A 17,579-nucleotide genomic window follows, 5' to 3' on the forward strand; every position below is an offset into this window, starting at 1 on the left:
ATGCCACACCAGTTGAAGAACATTAAAGAAGATGAGACATGTAAGAAGCTCTTGTGGGGTTTTTCCCTTCTATTGCTGCTAAATATCCAGAAAAAAAAAAAACTGGTCTAATTGGGGCTCAAGTTATGGTTTTATAAAGAGAAAATCACCCCAATAAAAAATTTTACTTTTGAACTCCATTTGGCGAATGCTAACCTGTGGCTCTCTGTTTTAAACAAAGCTCCTGCATCAATTACTATTGGAGACTTGCCTAATGTGTGATTGAGTAATCAAGTAATTGTTTTCCATGGAAACCTAACTTTTATGTTGTTTCATCTACTGTATTACTATGCTTGTGCTAAATATCATTTATTCATTTAGGTTTTTATGTTCATGACTCTGAGTCTTTCATAAATGAGTACTGTATGACTTGAAAACAGCGTTAATATGTTCATTTACTAAATTTCCAAATTAGTGGCATTACTCTTCCTTTATAATTTTACAGGTTAAGATATGGGATCCTAGCATGCGTGGATCTGAGCTTAGGGCAACTTTGAAAGGGCATTCAAGGTGTGCAAACCCTGGATTAATTTTCTTTTCTTCAGTGCTTTTTCTTAGAACTTGGTCACTATTTGTTTTAGAGGCTGGAATTGATCATTAAATGTGACTTGGGGATACCCACCTGGTTCTTTCTTTTCTGAATGACTGAAATTGGTTTTTATCATTTGAGTCTCCCCGGGGGGGAGGGGGGGGGGGGGAGAGAACGCTTCCTTTCTGAAGTGCTTCAGTAATACAGTTTTATTGATGATTCCAGCTTCTCGCGATTTTACCTTCTGAAATTTTTTTTCATTGTTCTTAGTATTAATGCTTTTTCTTTCCTCCAGGTCAGTCCGTGCAATTAGTTCTGACCGAGGAAAGGTGGTATCTGGATCCGATGATCAGTCTGTTATTGTTTGGGATAAACAAACGGCTCAACTTCTAGAAGAGCTGAAAGGACATGATGGACAGGTTTGATTAGTCAGACCCTTTTCGTTTGGGATATACAAACAGTTTAACTTCTTAGTTCTTTTTTTTGGATAGGTTATCTTAAATTTATGCAGTGTTGAGAAAGTGAAAATGTGAAATGAAACCTGACAGTAATCAAAGGGAAATTCAATCTTGAATCATAATACTTTCAGAGAAGTGAAATTAATCCTAATATTTTCGGAGAAGTGGTGAAATTTAATTTGGGAATGTTATAGAGACTTATGTTTGGTGGTTATGATCATTTATTGCTGGATCTTGATGCTGAGTGTATTGTAGAAGTACATTAAGTTATTAATTCTGGATCTCTTGTATACTCGATAAAATTAGGGATTTTTAACAAAAGTGGATTTAAGGTTCAATGTGGTAGGATTAGTCAATGGCTTGATTTATAGGTCAGGTTTACTGATTCAGTTAAGACTGTTGGCTAGGTCACGCTTAAGGTATGAGAAACTGCTGTAAAAGAATTGGGTTATAGAAACTGATGTAACAAAGAATTGGACATACTGTGGGCCAAGAGGGAATATTTATTGGTGGGTTTTAGAGCGACCAATTGGTTAAAGATAGGTTACTGCTGGATAATGCAGGTGTTAGATATGGGCCAGAATACCGTGGGGGGTATTCTGGGCTTTTTCCCTCTTTATTTATTTGTTTATTTGTATGTGGTTTAGTCCCACATTGCTCATGTACGTATGTTTATTCTTTTATTAGTCTTATAAATAAAGAGGTGCTTGGGGTCACTAAGATCATCCAAGCCTTACCCTAATTTAAGTCTCTCTACATGGTATCAGAGTTGACTTCGAATTAGGGACCCCCCCCCCCCCCCCCTCAATTTCTTTTCCCTTTTTTCTCTTCCATCGTTTTTTCTCTTTGTTTCTCCTTTTTTTCTCCTTGGTTCTCCCTCTTCCATAAGGGCAGCACTACAAGGAGCTTCTTCAGCACCCTTTCCAGCATCTGTCCAGCCTTTTCTCATTGATTGAAGACCCCCACTCCCCACTCGTTAGGGTTTTTTTCAAAACCCTGATAATTGTCGACTTTGGGTGTGGGGCTGCTTGTTGCTGCCGTTTGGTTCTGATTTTTTGCAGGGTGTTTCTTCTATCATAGAGGATCCCTTGACCTCAGTTACAGCCACTTCTCTGCAGATTTTTGACACCTTATTCCCTTCATCGATTTCAGCATTACAGGGTTTTTTTTTCAAAACCCTAACAATATCGATATAGGGTTTCTATCATATAGGGTTTTGGACCTGAATTTCTGCAGAATATTTTCTCCATTATAAAGTGTTATTCAACTTCAGTTACAGCCAATCATCTACAAGTTCTATCCCTCACTTGTCCCTTTATCGATTTCCACAATTCAGGGTTTTTTCAAAACCCTGACACTATCGATATAGGGGTCTTCTTGTGCTGCTGGTTCTGATTTTTTTGAGAGGTGATTCAGCCTTTACTTTGAAGTTATTATTGGACTTCTTTGCTGTCAGTATGGGTGATTCGACCAATTCTTCAGCTACTTCAGATCAAGCACTTAATGATGGTCACAGCAAGACAGAGTACCACAGCTTCCCCCACCAAATCCTATTAAACTGGATGGCTCGAATTATCTTCTCTGGTCCAGATCTGCCTCTTTTGCCATTGTAGGCCGTGGTCTCACCAATCATATTAATGGCACTTGTGTTATGCCTACTGAACAAGGGCCTGCTCAGGAAAAGTGGCTTGCCAATAGTGGTGTTATGATGTCTTATCTGATAAGCTCTATGACTTCAGATTTACAGCATAACTTTCTTTTTCTGGACACTGCCTCTCAGATTTGGGCTGCATGCAAGGAAACATATGGGCAGCTTGGCAATGATGCCCAAGTATATGAAATCCGGAAGAAGGTCCTTCACACCACTCAGGAAGAACTTTCAGTGTCCAAATACTATGCTACTCTTCGCAGTCTATGGCAACAGTTGGACCATTTCTCAGACTTTCACCCTACTACAGTGGCTGATATTGCTTCCTATAAGAAGCACGTGGATAAGATCAGAGTATATGATTTTTTGGCTGGTTTGAATGTGGAGTATGATCAGATCCGTGTTCAGGTGTTGGGCCATAAGCTTTTTCCCACACTTGAACAATCATATGCATTGGTGTCTTCTGAGGAGAACCGTAGGGCTGCTATGTTGCACCCTCCTATTACAGACAAATCAGTTCTCAAGGCTGCTGCCCCTGCCCCTCCTGCTCCCAGTGGCACTGCTTCTCTTGGTGATTCTGCTACAGGGAATGTTGTTTGTGACCACTGTCACAAACCCTATCACACCAAAGAGAAATGCTGGAAACTTCATGGGAAACCAGCTGATTTTGAAGCTAAACAGGCTGCCAAGACAAAGAATAAGATAAAGACCAAGGCCCATCAGACTGAGACTGTTACTGCAGCCCCTGCTACTAAACCTGGTCCATCCCAGGATGATCTATAGGCACTCCTACGTATGCTAAGGTCTTCCGTTGCTGCGGCCTCTACTACATCAGCTCCTGCCAATTCATCTACTCCTTTAGGTTCACACTTTGCCCGGTCAGGTATTCCATTTAGAGGTCATTGTGCCTCTGTAGCTTCTCATCCTTGGATCATAGATTCTGGAGCTACAAATCATATGACTGGTTCTTCTAGTTTGTTTCATAGATACTCTCCCACCTCTGGGAAAGACAAGGTCAAAGTGGCTGATGGTTCTCTTTCCTCCATATCTGGAAAGGGAATCATCAACTGCACTTCCTCTCTTCTCTTTTCTTCTGTTTTGCACATTCCTAATTTTACTACTAATCTTCTTTCCATTAGTAGTATTACTCGTGATCTTAACTGCAAAGTCACTTTTTTTCCTTCTCATTGTGTGTTTCAGGATCTGGTGTCTGGGAAGACGATTGGATTGGGTAAAGTGCACGGTGGGCTGTATCTGCTTGATGACAGTCGCTTCTCTCCACCACCATTACATTCTCTGCCCACCAGAACTCCATGGTCTCTTCTGAACTCTACCAGTGGCACTCTAGGTTAGGTCACCCCCCTTTAGGAATCTTAGTTCATTTATTTCCTAGTCTGGTCACCCTTCGTACTAAGGATGACTTTTTTTGTGAGGTTTGTGTTCTGGCCAAACAGACACGTTCCAATTATCCCATTTCTAATAAAAGGAGTTTTTTTTTGTTTTAATTTGGTGCATTCTGATGTTTGGGGCCCTAGTCGTAAACCTTCTATTTCTGGCCATCGTTGGTTTATCTCTTTCATTGATTGTCATTCTAGGAATACATGGGTGTATCTTTTGCACACAAAAAATCAAGTTTTTTCATGTTTTCAGCATTTTCATAAAATGATTCAAACTCAGTTCCAGGCTACTCTTAAAGTATTGAGAAGTGATAATGGAACGGAGTATACAGAATCACAATTTCAAAAATATTTGGCTGACCATGGCATCGTTCATCAAACTAGTTGTGTTGATACCCCTGCCCAGAATGGTATGGCAGAACGAAAGAATCGCCACTTGTTAGAGATGGCCAGGGCTTTGATGTTTGCGAGGAATGTCCCATCTCAATATTGGGGGGATGCGGTCCTCATTGCAGCCTATCTCATCAATAGGCTGCCTTCTAGGGTTCTTAACTCTTGTAGCCCCTCTGATGTTTTAATGGGAAATTCCTCCTTTATTGTGCCCCCCAAGGTGTTTGGTTGTGTGTGTTATGTTAGGGATACTCGATCTCCTGGAAAACTTGAACCTCGGGGGCTTCGTTGTATTTTCTTGGGTTATTCTCCAACCCAGAAAGGTTACAAGTGTTACCATCCCCCTTCCCGCCATACCATGGTTAGTATGGATGTTATTTTCCATGAGTCCCTTTCTTACTATTCTTCGCCACCTCTTCAAGGGGAGAGTTCTAGTAAAGATGTGCTTTTTGAGATTCCTCTACCAGAGATTCTGTAGAGATTTAAAATTAGGGAAAGGCTTGGATAATTTATTCACCCCAAGCACATCTTTATTTATAAGAGTAATAAAAGAATAAAATTATGTACATGAGCAATGTGGGACTAAACCACTTAATAAAATAACAAAGAAAAGAGGTCCAGAATACCCCCACGGTATTCTGGCCATATATCTAACACTCCCCCTCAGGTTGGAGCATATATATCATGCATGCCCAACTTGACTAAGATAGGATGAAACAGCTTGCTACTCAGTCCCTTAGTGAACACATCAGCCAGTTGATCAGTAGACTTCACAAAAGGAACACAAATGAGGCCGGCCTCAAGTTTCTCCTTGATGAAATGTCGGTCAACCTCCACGTGTTTAGTACGATCATGCTGGACAGGGTTATGAGCAATGCTAATGGCTGCTTTATTGTCACAATAAAGCATCATGGGAAGATGGACAGCAACACCGATATCCTGTAATAATCCTTTAAGCCACAGAAGTTCACAAATTCCTTGGGCCATCGCACGAAACTCGGCTTCAGCACTGGACCTGGCCACAACATTCTGCTTCTTGCTACGCCAGGTGACAAGGTTCCCACCAACAAAGGAACAGTAACCAGAGATAGATTTCCTGTCAGGAGAACCAGCCCAATCGGCATCAGTATAGGCTTCAATCTTAAGGTGACCCGTGGGAGATAGAAGGATTCCCTTTCCTGGAGCAGACTTCAAATACCTCAAAATACGACGGACTGCATCCATATGAGAGGAATAGGGATCATGCATGAACTGGCTCACCAAACTCACAGCAACTGCAATGTCAGGTCGTGTGTGAGAAAGGTAGATTAGCTTGCCCACTAACCGCTGATAAACACCCTTGTCAACAGGCTCACCCTCTTTCTCCCTAAGTTTTGTAGTAGCTTCCATAGGAGTATCTGAAGGATGACAGCCTAGCAGCCCTGTTTCAGTCAATAGATCAAGAACATATTTCCTTTGAGAAAGAAAGATGCCCTTTGAAGAGCGAGCAACTTCTATCCCTAGAAAATATTTCAGAGGACCAAGATCTTTGACCTCAAACTCACGGCCAAGGAGGAGCTTCAAATCCCTGATAGCATCACCATCATTACCAGTGACCACAATATCATCCACATAGACTATGAGAAGAGTTACCTTGTCACCAACTCGTCTGATAAACAAAGTGTGATCAGCATTACTCTGCCTATAACCTGCTGAAATCATAGCCTTGTGAAATCTGCCAAACCATGCCCTAGGTGACTGTTTCAGCCCATAAAGTGCACGCTTCAGTCTACAGACCTTGCCCTTGGTCCTGTCATCAGAGAAGCCTGGTGGAATGTCCATATATACCTCCTCCTCAAGCTCCCCATGGAGGAAGGCATTCTTTACATCTAACTGTTGAAGATCCCACCCAAGATTTACAGCACAGGGGATAATAGCACCCGGACAGTGTTGAGCTTCGCCACTGGTGCAAAGGTCTCCTGATAGTCAACTCCATAAGTTTGAGTGAACCCCTTTGCAACCAGACGTGCCTTATATCGATCCACAGAACCATCAGCCTTCTGTTTGACCACGAAGACCCATCTACATCCAACTGGTTTCTTTCCCGGAGGAAGAGTCACAAGCTCCCATGTATTATTTTTATGTAGTGCTCTCATTTCTTCCAACATTGCTGCCTTCCACTTTCCATCTGTAGATGCTTCCTGCCAAGTTTTAGGAATCGAAACAGAAGAAAGAGAAGATACAAAAGCACGAAAAGATGGAGAAAGAGAACTATAAGAAACAACACGAGATATGGGATGTAAAGTACAAGTCCTAGTACCTTTGCGGTGAGCAATAGGTAGGTCGGAAGAAGAGGGATTACCAGGAGATGGAGGATCTGGATCTGGAGCCGGCAATTGGATGGGTATTGGTGCTAAAGTGGATTGCAACTGCCCTCTGTTGGTTCTGCCCCTTGTGTAGGTGAGTATGTTGGAATTGTCAATTCTCTTCTGAAATTCACCAATAGTTCTCTGGACTGGAGTCAGCTCCCCCTGAATAGGAACATTAACAACACTATTTTCTATGGTCTCCCCCTGTAAAGGATTCCCATTAGGTGAGGGAGGAACAGCCGGAGGAGGTTGGACATCATCCAAAGGAGGTTGGGCATCAGTCAAAGGAGCCTGGGCAGTAGCCGTGGGTGCCATCAAAGGAGGCTGGACAGCAACCAGAGGAACCTCTAGTGGAGGAATCTCAAAGGGCACATCTTCACTAGAACTCTCCCCTTGAAGAGGTGGTGAAGAATAATAAGAAAGGGTCTCATGGAAAACAACATCCATACTCACCAAGGTACGACGGGAAGGAGGATGGTAACACTTATAACCTTTCTGGGTTGGAGAATAACCCAAGAAAATACAACGGAGCCCACGAGGCTCAAGCTTGCCTGGAGATCTGGTATCCCTAGCATAACACACACACCCAAATACTTTGGGAGGGACAATAAAGGAGGAATGGCCCAGTAAAATATCAGAGGGGGTACGGGAATTAAGAACCCGAGAAGGGAGCCTATTAATGAGATAGGCGGCAGTGAGAACCGCATCCCCCCAATATTGAGAAGGAACATTCCTCGCAAACATCAAAGCCCGGGCCATTTCCAACAAATGGCGATTTTTTCTCTCTGCCACACCATTCTGGGCAGGGGTATCAACACAACTAGTTTGGTGAATAATGCCATGATCAGCCAAATATTTTTGAAATTGGGATTCAGTAAATTCGGTTCCATTATCACTTCTCAATATTTGGAGAGTAGCCTGGAACTGAGTTTGAATCATCTTATGAAAATGCTGAAAACATGAGAAAACCTGATTTTTAGTGTGCAAAAGATATACCCAAGTGTTCCGAGAATGACAATCAATAAAAGAGACAAACCAGCGATGACCAGAAATAGAGGGCTTGCGACTAGGGCCCCAAACATCAGAATGTACCAAATTAAAACAAGAAGAACTCCTTTTATTTGAAATAGGATATGTTGAACGTGTCTGTTTGGCCAGAACACAAGCCTCACAAAAAAAGTCATCCTTAGTATGTAGGGTGACCAAACTAGGAAATAAATGAGCTAAAATTCCTAAAGGGGGGTGACCTAACCGAGAGTGCCACTGGTAAAGTTCAGAAGAGACCAAGGAGGTCTGATGCAGCGGAGAAGGCAATGGTGGTGGAGAGAAGCGACCGTCATCAAGAAGGTACAAGCCACCATGCACTCTACCCAATCCAATCGTCTTCCCAGAGTCCAGATCCTGAAACACACAATGAGATGGAAAAAAAATGACTTTGCAGTTAAGATCACGAGTAATACTACTAATGGAAAGAAGGTTAGTAGTAAAATTAGGAATATGTAAAACAGAAGATAAGGGAAGAGAGGAAGTGCAGTTGATGAGTCCTTTTCCAGATATTGAAGAAAGGGACCCATCAGCCACTTTGACCTTATCTTTCCCAGAAGTGGGAGAATATCTGTGAAACAGACTAGAGGAACCGGTCATATGATCTGTGGCCCCAGAATCTATGATCCAAGGATGGGAAGCCACAGAAGCACAATGACCTACAAATGGAATACCTGACCGGGCAAAGTGTGAACCTGAAGGAGCTGAGGAATTGGCAGTAGCTGATGTAGTAGAGGCAGCCGCAGCGGAAGTCCTGAGCATACGTAGGAGGGCCTGTAGATCATCCTGGGATAGACCAGTGTCAGTAGTAGGGGCTGTAGTAACAGTCTCAGTCTGATGGGCCTTGGTCTTTGTCTTTATCTTTGTCTTGGCAGCCCGTTTAGCTTCAAAATCAGCCGGTTTTCCATGAAGTTTCCAGCACTTCTCTTTGGTGTGATAGGGTTTGTGACAGTGCTCACAAACAACAGTCCCCGTAGTAGAATCACCAAGAGAAGCAGTGCCACTAGGTGCGAAGGGTCGGGGCAGCAGCCTTGAGAGCTGATCTATCAGTAATAGGCGGGTGCAACATGGCAGCCCTACGGTGCTCCTCAGATGAAACCAATGCATAAGATTGTTCGAGTGTGGGAAAAGGCTTATGGCCCAACACTTGAACACGAATTGGATCATACTGCACATTCAAGCCAGCCAAAAAATCATAGACCCTGATCTTGTCCACATGCTTCTTATAGGAAGCAATATCAGCAACTGTAGACGGGTGGAAGTCAGAAAAGTGGTCTAATTGCTGCCACAGACTGCGTAGAGTAGCATAGTACTTCGAAACTGAAAGTTCACCTTGAGTGGTATGGAGGACCTTCTGCCTAAGTTCATATACCTGGGCATCATTGCCAAGCTGCCCGTAGGTTTCCTTGAAGCAGCCCAAATCGTGCGTGTGTGTCTAGAAGAAGAAAGTTATTTGCAAATCTGTAGTCATTGAACCAATTAAGTAGGACATGAGAACACCATTATTAGCAAGCCACCTGTCCCGAGCGGGGCCTGGGCGAAGGGTTGAACATTAGTGCCATTAATATGGCTGGTGAGACCACGGCCAGCAATGGCAAAAGAGGCGACTGGACCATAAAAGGTAATTCGAGCCATCAAGTTTAATAGGATTTGGTGTGAAGTCGTGGTAGTCGGTCTTGTGGTGACCATCGGTAGGTGGCTGATCCGAAGTAGTCGAAGAATCGTGAGAGTCACCCATACTGCCAGTAAAGAAGTCCAATAATGTCTTCAAGTGAAGGCTGAACTAACCCCAAAAAATCAGAGACAGCAGCAGTGAAGAACCCTATATCGAAATTGACGGGTTTTGGAAAAAACCCTGAATTGTGGAGATCGATAAAGGGACAAGAGAGGGATAAAACTGCAGGTAAATAGCAAGAATCAAGTCGATTGACCTCGTATAATGGAGAAAATAACTGCAGAAATATAGGTCCAATAGGCAGCAGAGCCCCAAGATCGATGGATGTCGGGTTTTGGAACAAACACCTATGATGATATATCGATCTTAGAGAGGTCTTCAAAACTGAACTGTGAAGGCCCAAATTGCATGAGTGTGTCCTTGAAAGTGTAGAACCAGCCCTGAAGTAGAGCCAAAGTGTAGCAGCAACAAGCAGCCCCACACCCAAAGTCGACAATTGTCGTGGTTTTGGAAAACCCGAAGATGGAGATTGATTGGGAGTGGAGGTCTTCAATGAAGGAGAATATATATGCTGAATAGATGTTGAAAGGGTGTCAAGAAGCTCCAATAAGGGAAGAACAGCTGCAATAATGGTAGGGGCTGATCTTCTAAAAAACTTGAAGACTTCAAAACCGCAGGTAGAGTCCAGCAGCTATCGAACAGGGATTGATCATGGAAAAAACATAAAAGAGGTTGGGAGGGGCAGCACCTAAGTCATACGACCACCTCTTGTAGTGCTGCCCTTAGGAAAAAAAGGAGAACAAAGGAGAAACAAGGAGGGAGAAGGAGGAAAAACGATGGAGGAGAGAGAAGGGGAAAAAAAAAATTCGATGGGGTTGGTCCCTAATTCGAAATCAGCTCTGATACCATGTAGAGAGATTTAAAATTAGGGAAAGGCTTGGATAATTTATTCACCCCAAGCACATCTTTATTTATAAGAGTAATAAAAGAATAAAATTATGTACATGAGCAATGTGGGACTAAACCACTTAATAAAATAACAAAGAAAAGAGGTCCAGAATACCCCCACGGTATTCTGGCCATATATCTAACAGATTCCTCTACCAGAGGTTCCTCAGGCTGCTGTCCAGCCTACTTTACCACCACCCACGGCTGCTGCCCAGCCTACTTTGGATGTCCAACTTCCTCTGGTTGTTCCTCCCTCACCTGATGGGAATCCTTTACAAGGGGAGACCATAGAAAATAATGTTGTTAATGTTCTTATCCAGGGGGAGCTGACTCCAGTCCAGAGGAGGACTATTGGTGAATTTCATAAGAGAATCGACAACTCCAACATCATCACCTATACAAGGGGCAGATCCAACAGAGGGCAGTTGCAAACCACTGTAGCACCAGTACCCATCCAATTGCCGGCTCCAGACCCGGATCCTTCATCTCCTGGTAATCCCTCTCCTGCCGACCTACCTATTGCTCATCGCAAAGGTACTAGGACTTGCACTTTGCATCCCATATCTCGCTTTGTTTCGTATAGTTCTCTTTCTCCTTCTTTCCGTGCTTTTGTATCCTCTCTTTCTTTTGTCTCTATTCCTAAAAATTGGCAGGAAGCATATACAGATGGAAAGTGTGGAAGGCTGCAATGTTGGAAGAAATGAAAGCACTACACAAAAATAACACGTGGGATCTTGTAGCTCTTCCTCCAGGGAAAAAACTAGTGGGATATAAATGGGTCTTCATGGTAAAACAGAAGGTTGATGGTTCAGTGGATCAGCATAAGGCACGTCTGGTTGCAAAGGGGTTCACTCAGATTTATGGAGTTAACTACCAGGAGACCTTTGCACCAGTGGCAAAGCTCAACACTATCAGGGTGTTATTATCTTGTGCTGTAAATCTTGGGTGGGATCTTCAGCAGTTAGATGTAAAGAATGCCCTCCTCCATAGGGAGCTTGAGGAGGAGGTATATATGGACATTCCACCAGGCTTCTCTAATGATGGGACTAAGGGCAGGGTCTGTAAGCTGAAACGTGCTTTCTATGGGCTGAAGCAGTCACCTAGAGCCTGGTTTGGCAAATTTCATAGGGCTATGATTTCAGCAGGTTATAAGCAGAGCAATGCTGATCACACTTTGTTCATCAGACGAGTTGGTGACAAGGTTACTCTTCTCATAGTCTATGTAGATGATATCCTGGTGATTGGTAATGATGGTGCTGCTATCAGGGATTTAAAGCTTCTCCTTGGCCGTGAGTTTGAGGTCAAAGATCTAGGCCCTCTCAAATATTTTCTAGGGATAGAAGTTACTCGTTCTTTAAAGGGCATCTTTCTTTCTCAAAGAAAATATGTCCTTGATCTATTGACTGAAACAGGGCGGCTTGGTTGTCATCCTTCAGACACTCGTATGGATGCTACTACAAAACTTAAGGAGAAAGAGGGTGAACCTGTTGACAAGGGTGGTTATCAGCGGTTAGTGGGCAAACTAATCTATCTTTCACACCAGACCTGACATAGCAGTTGCTGTAAGTATGGTAAGCCAGTTCATGCATGATCCCTATTCCTCTCATATGGATGCAGTCCGTCATATTTTGAGGTATTTGAAGTCTGCTCCAGGAAAGGGAATTCTCTTAGCTCCCAATGGTCACCTCAAGGTTGAGGCTTATACTGATGCCGATTGGGCTGGTTCTACTGACAGGAAATCTATCTCTGGCTATTGTTCCTTTGTGGGTGGGAACCTTGTCACATGGAGTAGCAAAAAGCAAAATGTAGTGGCAAGGTCTAGTGCTGAAGCCGAGTTTCGTGCGATGGCCCAAGGCATTTGTGAACTTCTATGGCTTCAAGGATTATTGCAGGATATTGGTGTTGTTGTCCATCTTCCCATGATGCTTTATTGTGACAATAAAGCTGCCATCAGCATTGCTCATAATCCTGTCCAGCATGATCGCACTAAGCATGTAGAGGTTGACCGACATTTCATCAAAGAAAAACTTGAAGCCGGTCTCATTTGTGTTCCCTTTGTGAAGACTATTGATCAACTTGCTGATGTTCACTGAAGGACTGAGTAGCAAGCTGTTTCATCCTATCTTAGGCAAGTTGGGCATGCATGATATATATGCTCTAACTTGAGGGGGAGTGTTAGATATGGGCCAGAATACCATGGGGGGTATTCTGGACTTTTTTCCTCTTTATTTATTTGTTTGTTTGTATGTGGTTTAGTCCCACATTGCTCATGTACATATGTTTATTCTTTTATTAGTCTTATAAATAAAGAGGTGCTTGGGGTCACTAAGATCATCCAAACCTTACCCTAATTTAAGTCTCTCTACAGCAGGGTTCTTGAACGTTTTATTGATGATTATCCTTGTTTGGCTGTTGGAGGAAGCGATACTTTTTTTTATCATTATTATTATTCTGGCATAAGATTGTTGGAGATAATTATGGTCTGCAAATAAAAACTAAGCCGCTATCCCAATCCAAAAGAAAAATATATTGATAATAACGGAATGGAAACCAGAAGATACCGAGCAATAAAAAAAATCTATAATTGATGATTGTAGCTTCAGTTATTCCCTGTTATCATTCTTTGTAGGTCAACTGTGTGCGGATGCTATCAGGTGAGCGTGTCCTTACTTCTTCCCATGATGGCACTATAAAGATGTGGGATGTGAGGACAGATACTTGCGTAGCAACTGTTGGTCGTTGCTCAAGTGCAATTCTATGCATGGAATATGATGATTCAACGGGAATCTTAGCTGCTGCCGGCAGAGATGCGTATGTAAATTGAAATTCCTTGTTATGGTTATGTAAAACATGATCTCTAGCTGAATTCTTTCCATTTTCAGTGGCTTGAAACTGTGACCTACACTTTCTTTTTTTCCAGGGTTGCAAATATTTGGGACATCCGTGCTGGCAGGCAGATGCACAAGCTTTTAGGGCACACAAGATGGATTCGGTGAGATAAAGGGGCATAGTATCTTTTTCTCCTGTTCCTGTAATATTTTTTTTTCTGTGATGGCCATAGGCTAGCATCTCTTTCTGTGTTCATTGCAGGTCAATTAGGATGGTTGGAGATACTGTAGTTACTGGTAGTGATGATTGGACTGCTAGAATCTGGTCTGTTTCTCGAGGAACATGTGATGCTGTCCTAGCATGCCATGCTGGTCCAATTTTATGTGTTGAATACTCTACTCCAGACAAAGGAATAATCACTGGTTAGGCACCATACCTCCTTATATATGTAATTCTGTTTCATTATAAGCATATATGATTCTTTGCTATTGTCACTGCTTGTGCACTTACTAAAATAGAGATCTCACTAGACGTAATTATGTAGGTAATTTGTCATCATTGTCACCAAAAATTTGGATTCAAATTTCAGTGAAATGGGATTCCTACATAGTCTTGTGAAACTCAAGAACTCTTCCCATGCTCGTTTCACGCTGAAATCTGACCTGTGAGATGGGTGTGGGAGTCCCAATCTCATGGGACCACTCTCGTACATTCACGTTTACCATGTGGCATGGGAGCATCAATTGGTGATGATGATGAAACATTACTGGCCCTTCTTATGTTTGGTGTTTCTCATTTAAATAAATTTTGGCATTGCTTATAATACTAGAAAATGTGTCTACAAGAAGAGAAGTAGCTCACTGTGTTTTGAACTCTAATGTGTCTCCTCAGGTTCATCTGATGGCTTGCTCCGCTTTTGGGAAAATGAGGAGGGTAAGGAAAACAATACTTTTGGCAACTCAATTTAATTTCACCTGGCTCGTTTCTTGTCATTTGGAGATTTATTGAGGCAGTCATTTGGAGAATGGTAATGCTGTTATCCAAGTTACCAAACTAATCTTAGGTGGAGATACTAGATGCTATTCCTCAATACTTCCAATTGCAACATGCGCTTGTGAATGAGGATGGAAGATGCAAACTGGAGACAGAAACTATGGTCGGATAATGGTTACATCAATCAGTTTCTTTATCAAAACTAAAATCATTATTTTGAGCATGCCGGCATTGAATGGCAATAAAGTACATAAAAGAGTGGGTATGAAATGTGGGAAGGATTTTTGTTGTGGGGAGGTTGATTGGGAGTGTGTTTGGGGGGTTTGAGGAAGAAACTAGGCCATAAAAATTCTGAACCTAGAGCACATTTTTGTGTTAAACTTTTATGGATATTTTTATGGAGGCAAAGACTTGGTTAAACTTTTATGGATATTTTTTCTCTGATGTTGGCTGACTTTCTTGATATTTCATGCAGGAGGAATAAGGTGTGTGAAGAATGTAACGATTCACTCTGCTTCCATTTTATCTGTCAATGCTGGAGAACATTGGTTGGGGATTGGTGCAGCTGATAATTCCATGTCTCTTTTTCAACGGCCCCAAGAAAGGATGGGTGGCTTCTCTTCTAACACAGGATCAAAAATGGCTGGATGGCAACTCTATCGAACACCTCAGAGAAATGTTGCTGTGGTATCTATCTCTCATTCTGCAACCCCCCCTCCCCACACCCAACCCTGCCCTTTTGAATCGTTGACAACTTATTGTTGCCTGACCCTAGTGCACCATCATTTTATAGTCGTTTCTGACTTGTGTGTCTTTTGGACAAAGATTTTTCCTCTTTTGTCACTTCATGGTGGTGTCTTCAGAGGTATACAGGGCACAAGCTGGACAAATTGAAGTATATTAGTTCGTTGCCACTGTAGTGTTTTTTCTGTCTTTTTTTTCCTTCCCCATGTTAGGATCGTGTACCAATTCTAGGACGCCCCTAAATATATGAACTGATGAACTGAAAAGTTGTAACATTCCTCTTATTCCCCTTGTCTTATTTCTAATAGTTATTTAAGGCAGGGGTAAAAAAAGGTACAATTTGAAAGTGACTTATATGACCTGTAATCATCTTGTATGAAATGACAGAATTTACCCCCATTTAAAAAAAAAATAAGATTACATTTGGTTACAAGTAGATTTTCCTATAAATGAAATTGAGTTGCGTTCAGTGCCTATTGGCACAACGATCTTAGCATTTGATCGTTGCATTATGCTTTGATTTGATTTCTTGGACTTCCATTGGGTTTAATATTGAGTGTGTATGTTTCTGGCATTAGGTACGCTGTGTGGCTTCGGACCTTGAAAGGAAGAGGATATGCAGCGGTGGTCGTAATGGACTCCTTCGGCTGTGGGAGGCCACCATCAATATCTAGTGTTGTAACAAAGGGTTTTGTAATGTTGCTATTTACAATTTCTATTGGTAGTTTAGTTGATCTCCTTACCACAAGATAAGCATGTCCAGGTACTGTTCCCTGCAATCAAGCTGATTTACCGCATGAAGCCATTTGGTGAAGAGTTGTCCATTGTATTGTTTGTTCGAGTAGAATCATACGTACTGTAATGTTGTTACTTTTGAGTTGATTTAATAGTTCAAGTTTCATAGTTCTCTTTCACATTTGATAGCACAATTTTCACCTTTGAGAGGCAAAAAAAAGTCATTACCTTAGCCATCCAAAGGTTTTTGACATCGATAACATACAGAAAATTTGAGTATTTTTTGCAGATTCCATCCAACACGTTAGCATTGAAGTAGCTAAGTTACAGTTGGAATTTAGATTTAAAATCTGAAGTAACTGATGAAACAAAACTACAGGGGCTTTGTCTGTTATGTGCTGGGCTAATTCTTATCACTCCTCTATACTTTCAGCTGTAATCAGTTTGAATCAAACCAGGTTATTTCTGTGACCTAGGGAATTAAACAATAAAAAGAATATGTTGAATGTTCACGGATTACCCATGAAACGGACCTAGATCCAGACATGGATACAATGTGTCCAGGTTCATTATGCACATGTTGCACATGTGATTTGGCCTTAATTGGTGGGATTTTCATATCCTCCCTTAGTTTGTGAGTGTAAAGATCACGTTGCCCTACTCTTGTAGATGTCAATAGATAATGTTTCAATAGTTTAATAGGACAATGTACATTCATCTCCTATGTGATATGTAAAGGATATGGTCAGTGAGAAATGCACTGAGATAATGGGCATAAAACCTACGAGGCCATAATTAACTCCGAGAGAAAGGGTATGTAGTTGACTCGAGTGTGTATTAGTTGATAGGAATGGATATGACACTCAGTTGACCGAAAATCACTGGAAGTCTACGTGATAAACATAATAGTCCACTAATTAATGGGTATGTGATGAATTCCGATAGACTAAGTCATGTGCATATTGTTGATTTGTTCCAATGCATACCTCAAAGCTTGGAGGAAATCTTAAGATGCGAGTGACTTGATATCGGATGTGCCCTTTCTTTTCAATGGTTTTAGATCGTACTAATTTATTGTTTTGTGCATCACGTAGATTTGCTAAATGTTTTCCCAAATCAACAATGCTAACATTATCAAAAATCATATTTTAACTAATTAAAACTATGTTGACCAGAGGAACATTAAGTTGTTTCTGATCACATAATGTTTGATGTTTGTACTTGAGCAAGATGAACCTAAATTCTCTAAAGACAAGCTAGAACCCTAAACTTATAAAGGTCTATGAGTTGTTTGATAGAATAACTCTAAGGCCAAGCTTCTCACTTTGAGTTATGTTGATTGGACAATTGTTGATTTTGTCAAGGATCTTGCCTTGACAAAGGATACGAGGGAGGAACTAATAGAGTTGTATGGTAGGCAGAATAGACATGCCCACTATCAGCTAGTCACGCTTTTCCACAACACAAAATTGATTTCGGGGACTCTAGTGATTGATCATGTCATAAAGAAGACGAATTTATTTTAAGAACTGAAGACCCTAGGGACAACCTTCAAGTTGAATTATAAGACTGATGTGAGAGAGAATCTTTGACATAGGCAAGTCAATCTCTCTCTCTCTCTCTCTCTCCTATTTTGTAGACAAATAACTTACCAAATGGTGAAGCGCTAGATTTTTATATAGTAAATTCCACCAAGATAAAGGAGTTTTTATAATTTTGTATGTATATAACATGTTAATTATGGGGACAAGATTAGACATAGTAACACAGACAGAAAATCTATTTATCAAAGACATGGGAGA

At 41.6% G+C, this 17,579-nt stretch overlaps 1 protein-coding gene across 2 annotated transcripts in view; it reads left to right on the top strand.

The window, feature by feature from the left end:
- Window positions 1-15,958, top strand: part of LOC122664099 (DENN domain and WD repeat-containing protein SCD1) — a 149,869-nt gene extending 133,911 nt beyond the window's left edge. For both annotated transcript variants that reach the window (XM_043859789.1, XM_043859788.1), the window contains exons 24-31: window positions 485-549; window positions 864-987; window positions 13,106-13,287; window positions 13,397-13,468; window positions 13,567-13,727; window positions 14,197-14,238; window positions 14,774-14,985; window positions 15,621-15,958. In XM_043859789.1, the coding sequence (XP_043715724.1) occupies window positions 485-549; window positions 864-987; window positions 13,106-13,287; window positions 13,397-13,468; window positions 13,567-13,727; window positions 14,197-14,238; window positions 14,774-14,985; window positions 15,621-15,716 (954 nt within the window). In that variant the 3' untranslated portion in view covers window positions 15,717-15,958. The remainder of the gene's footprint in view (window positions 1-484; window positions 550-863; window positions 988-13,105; window positions 13,288-13,396; window positions 13,469-13,566; window positions 13,728-14,196; window positions 14,239-14,773; window positions 14,986-15,620) is intronic.
- Window positions 15,959-17,579: the final 1,621 nt, after the last annotated feature.

This window comes from Telopea speciosissima, chromosome 6, assembly GCF_018873765.1.
Source record: "Telopea speciosissima isolate NSW1024214 ecotype Mountain lineage chromosome 6, Tspe_v1, whole genome shotgun sequence".
NCBI classification, from domain to species: Eukaryota; Viridiplantae; Streptophyta; class Magnoliopsida; order Proteales; family Proteaceae; genus Telopea; species Telopea speciosissima.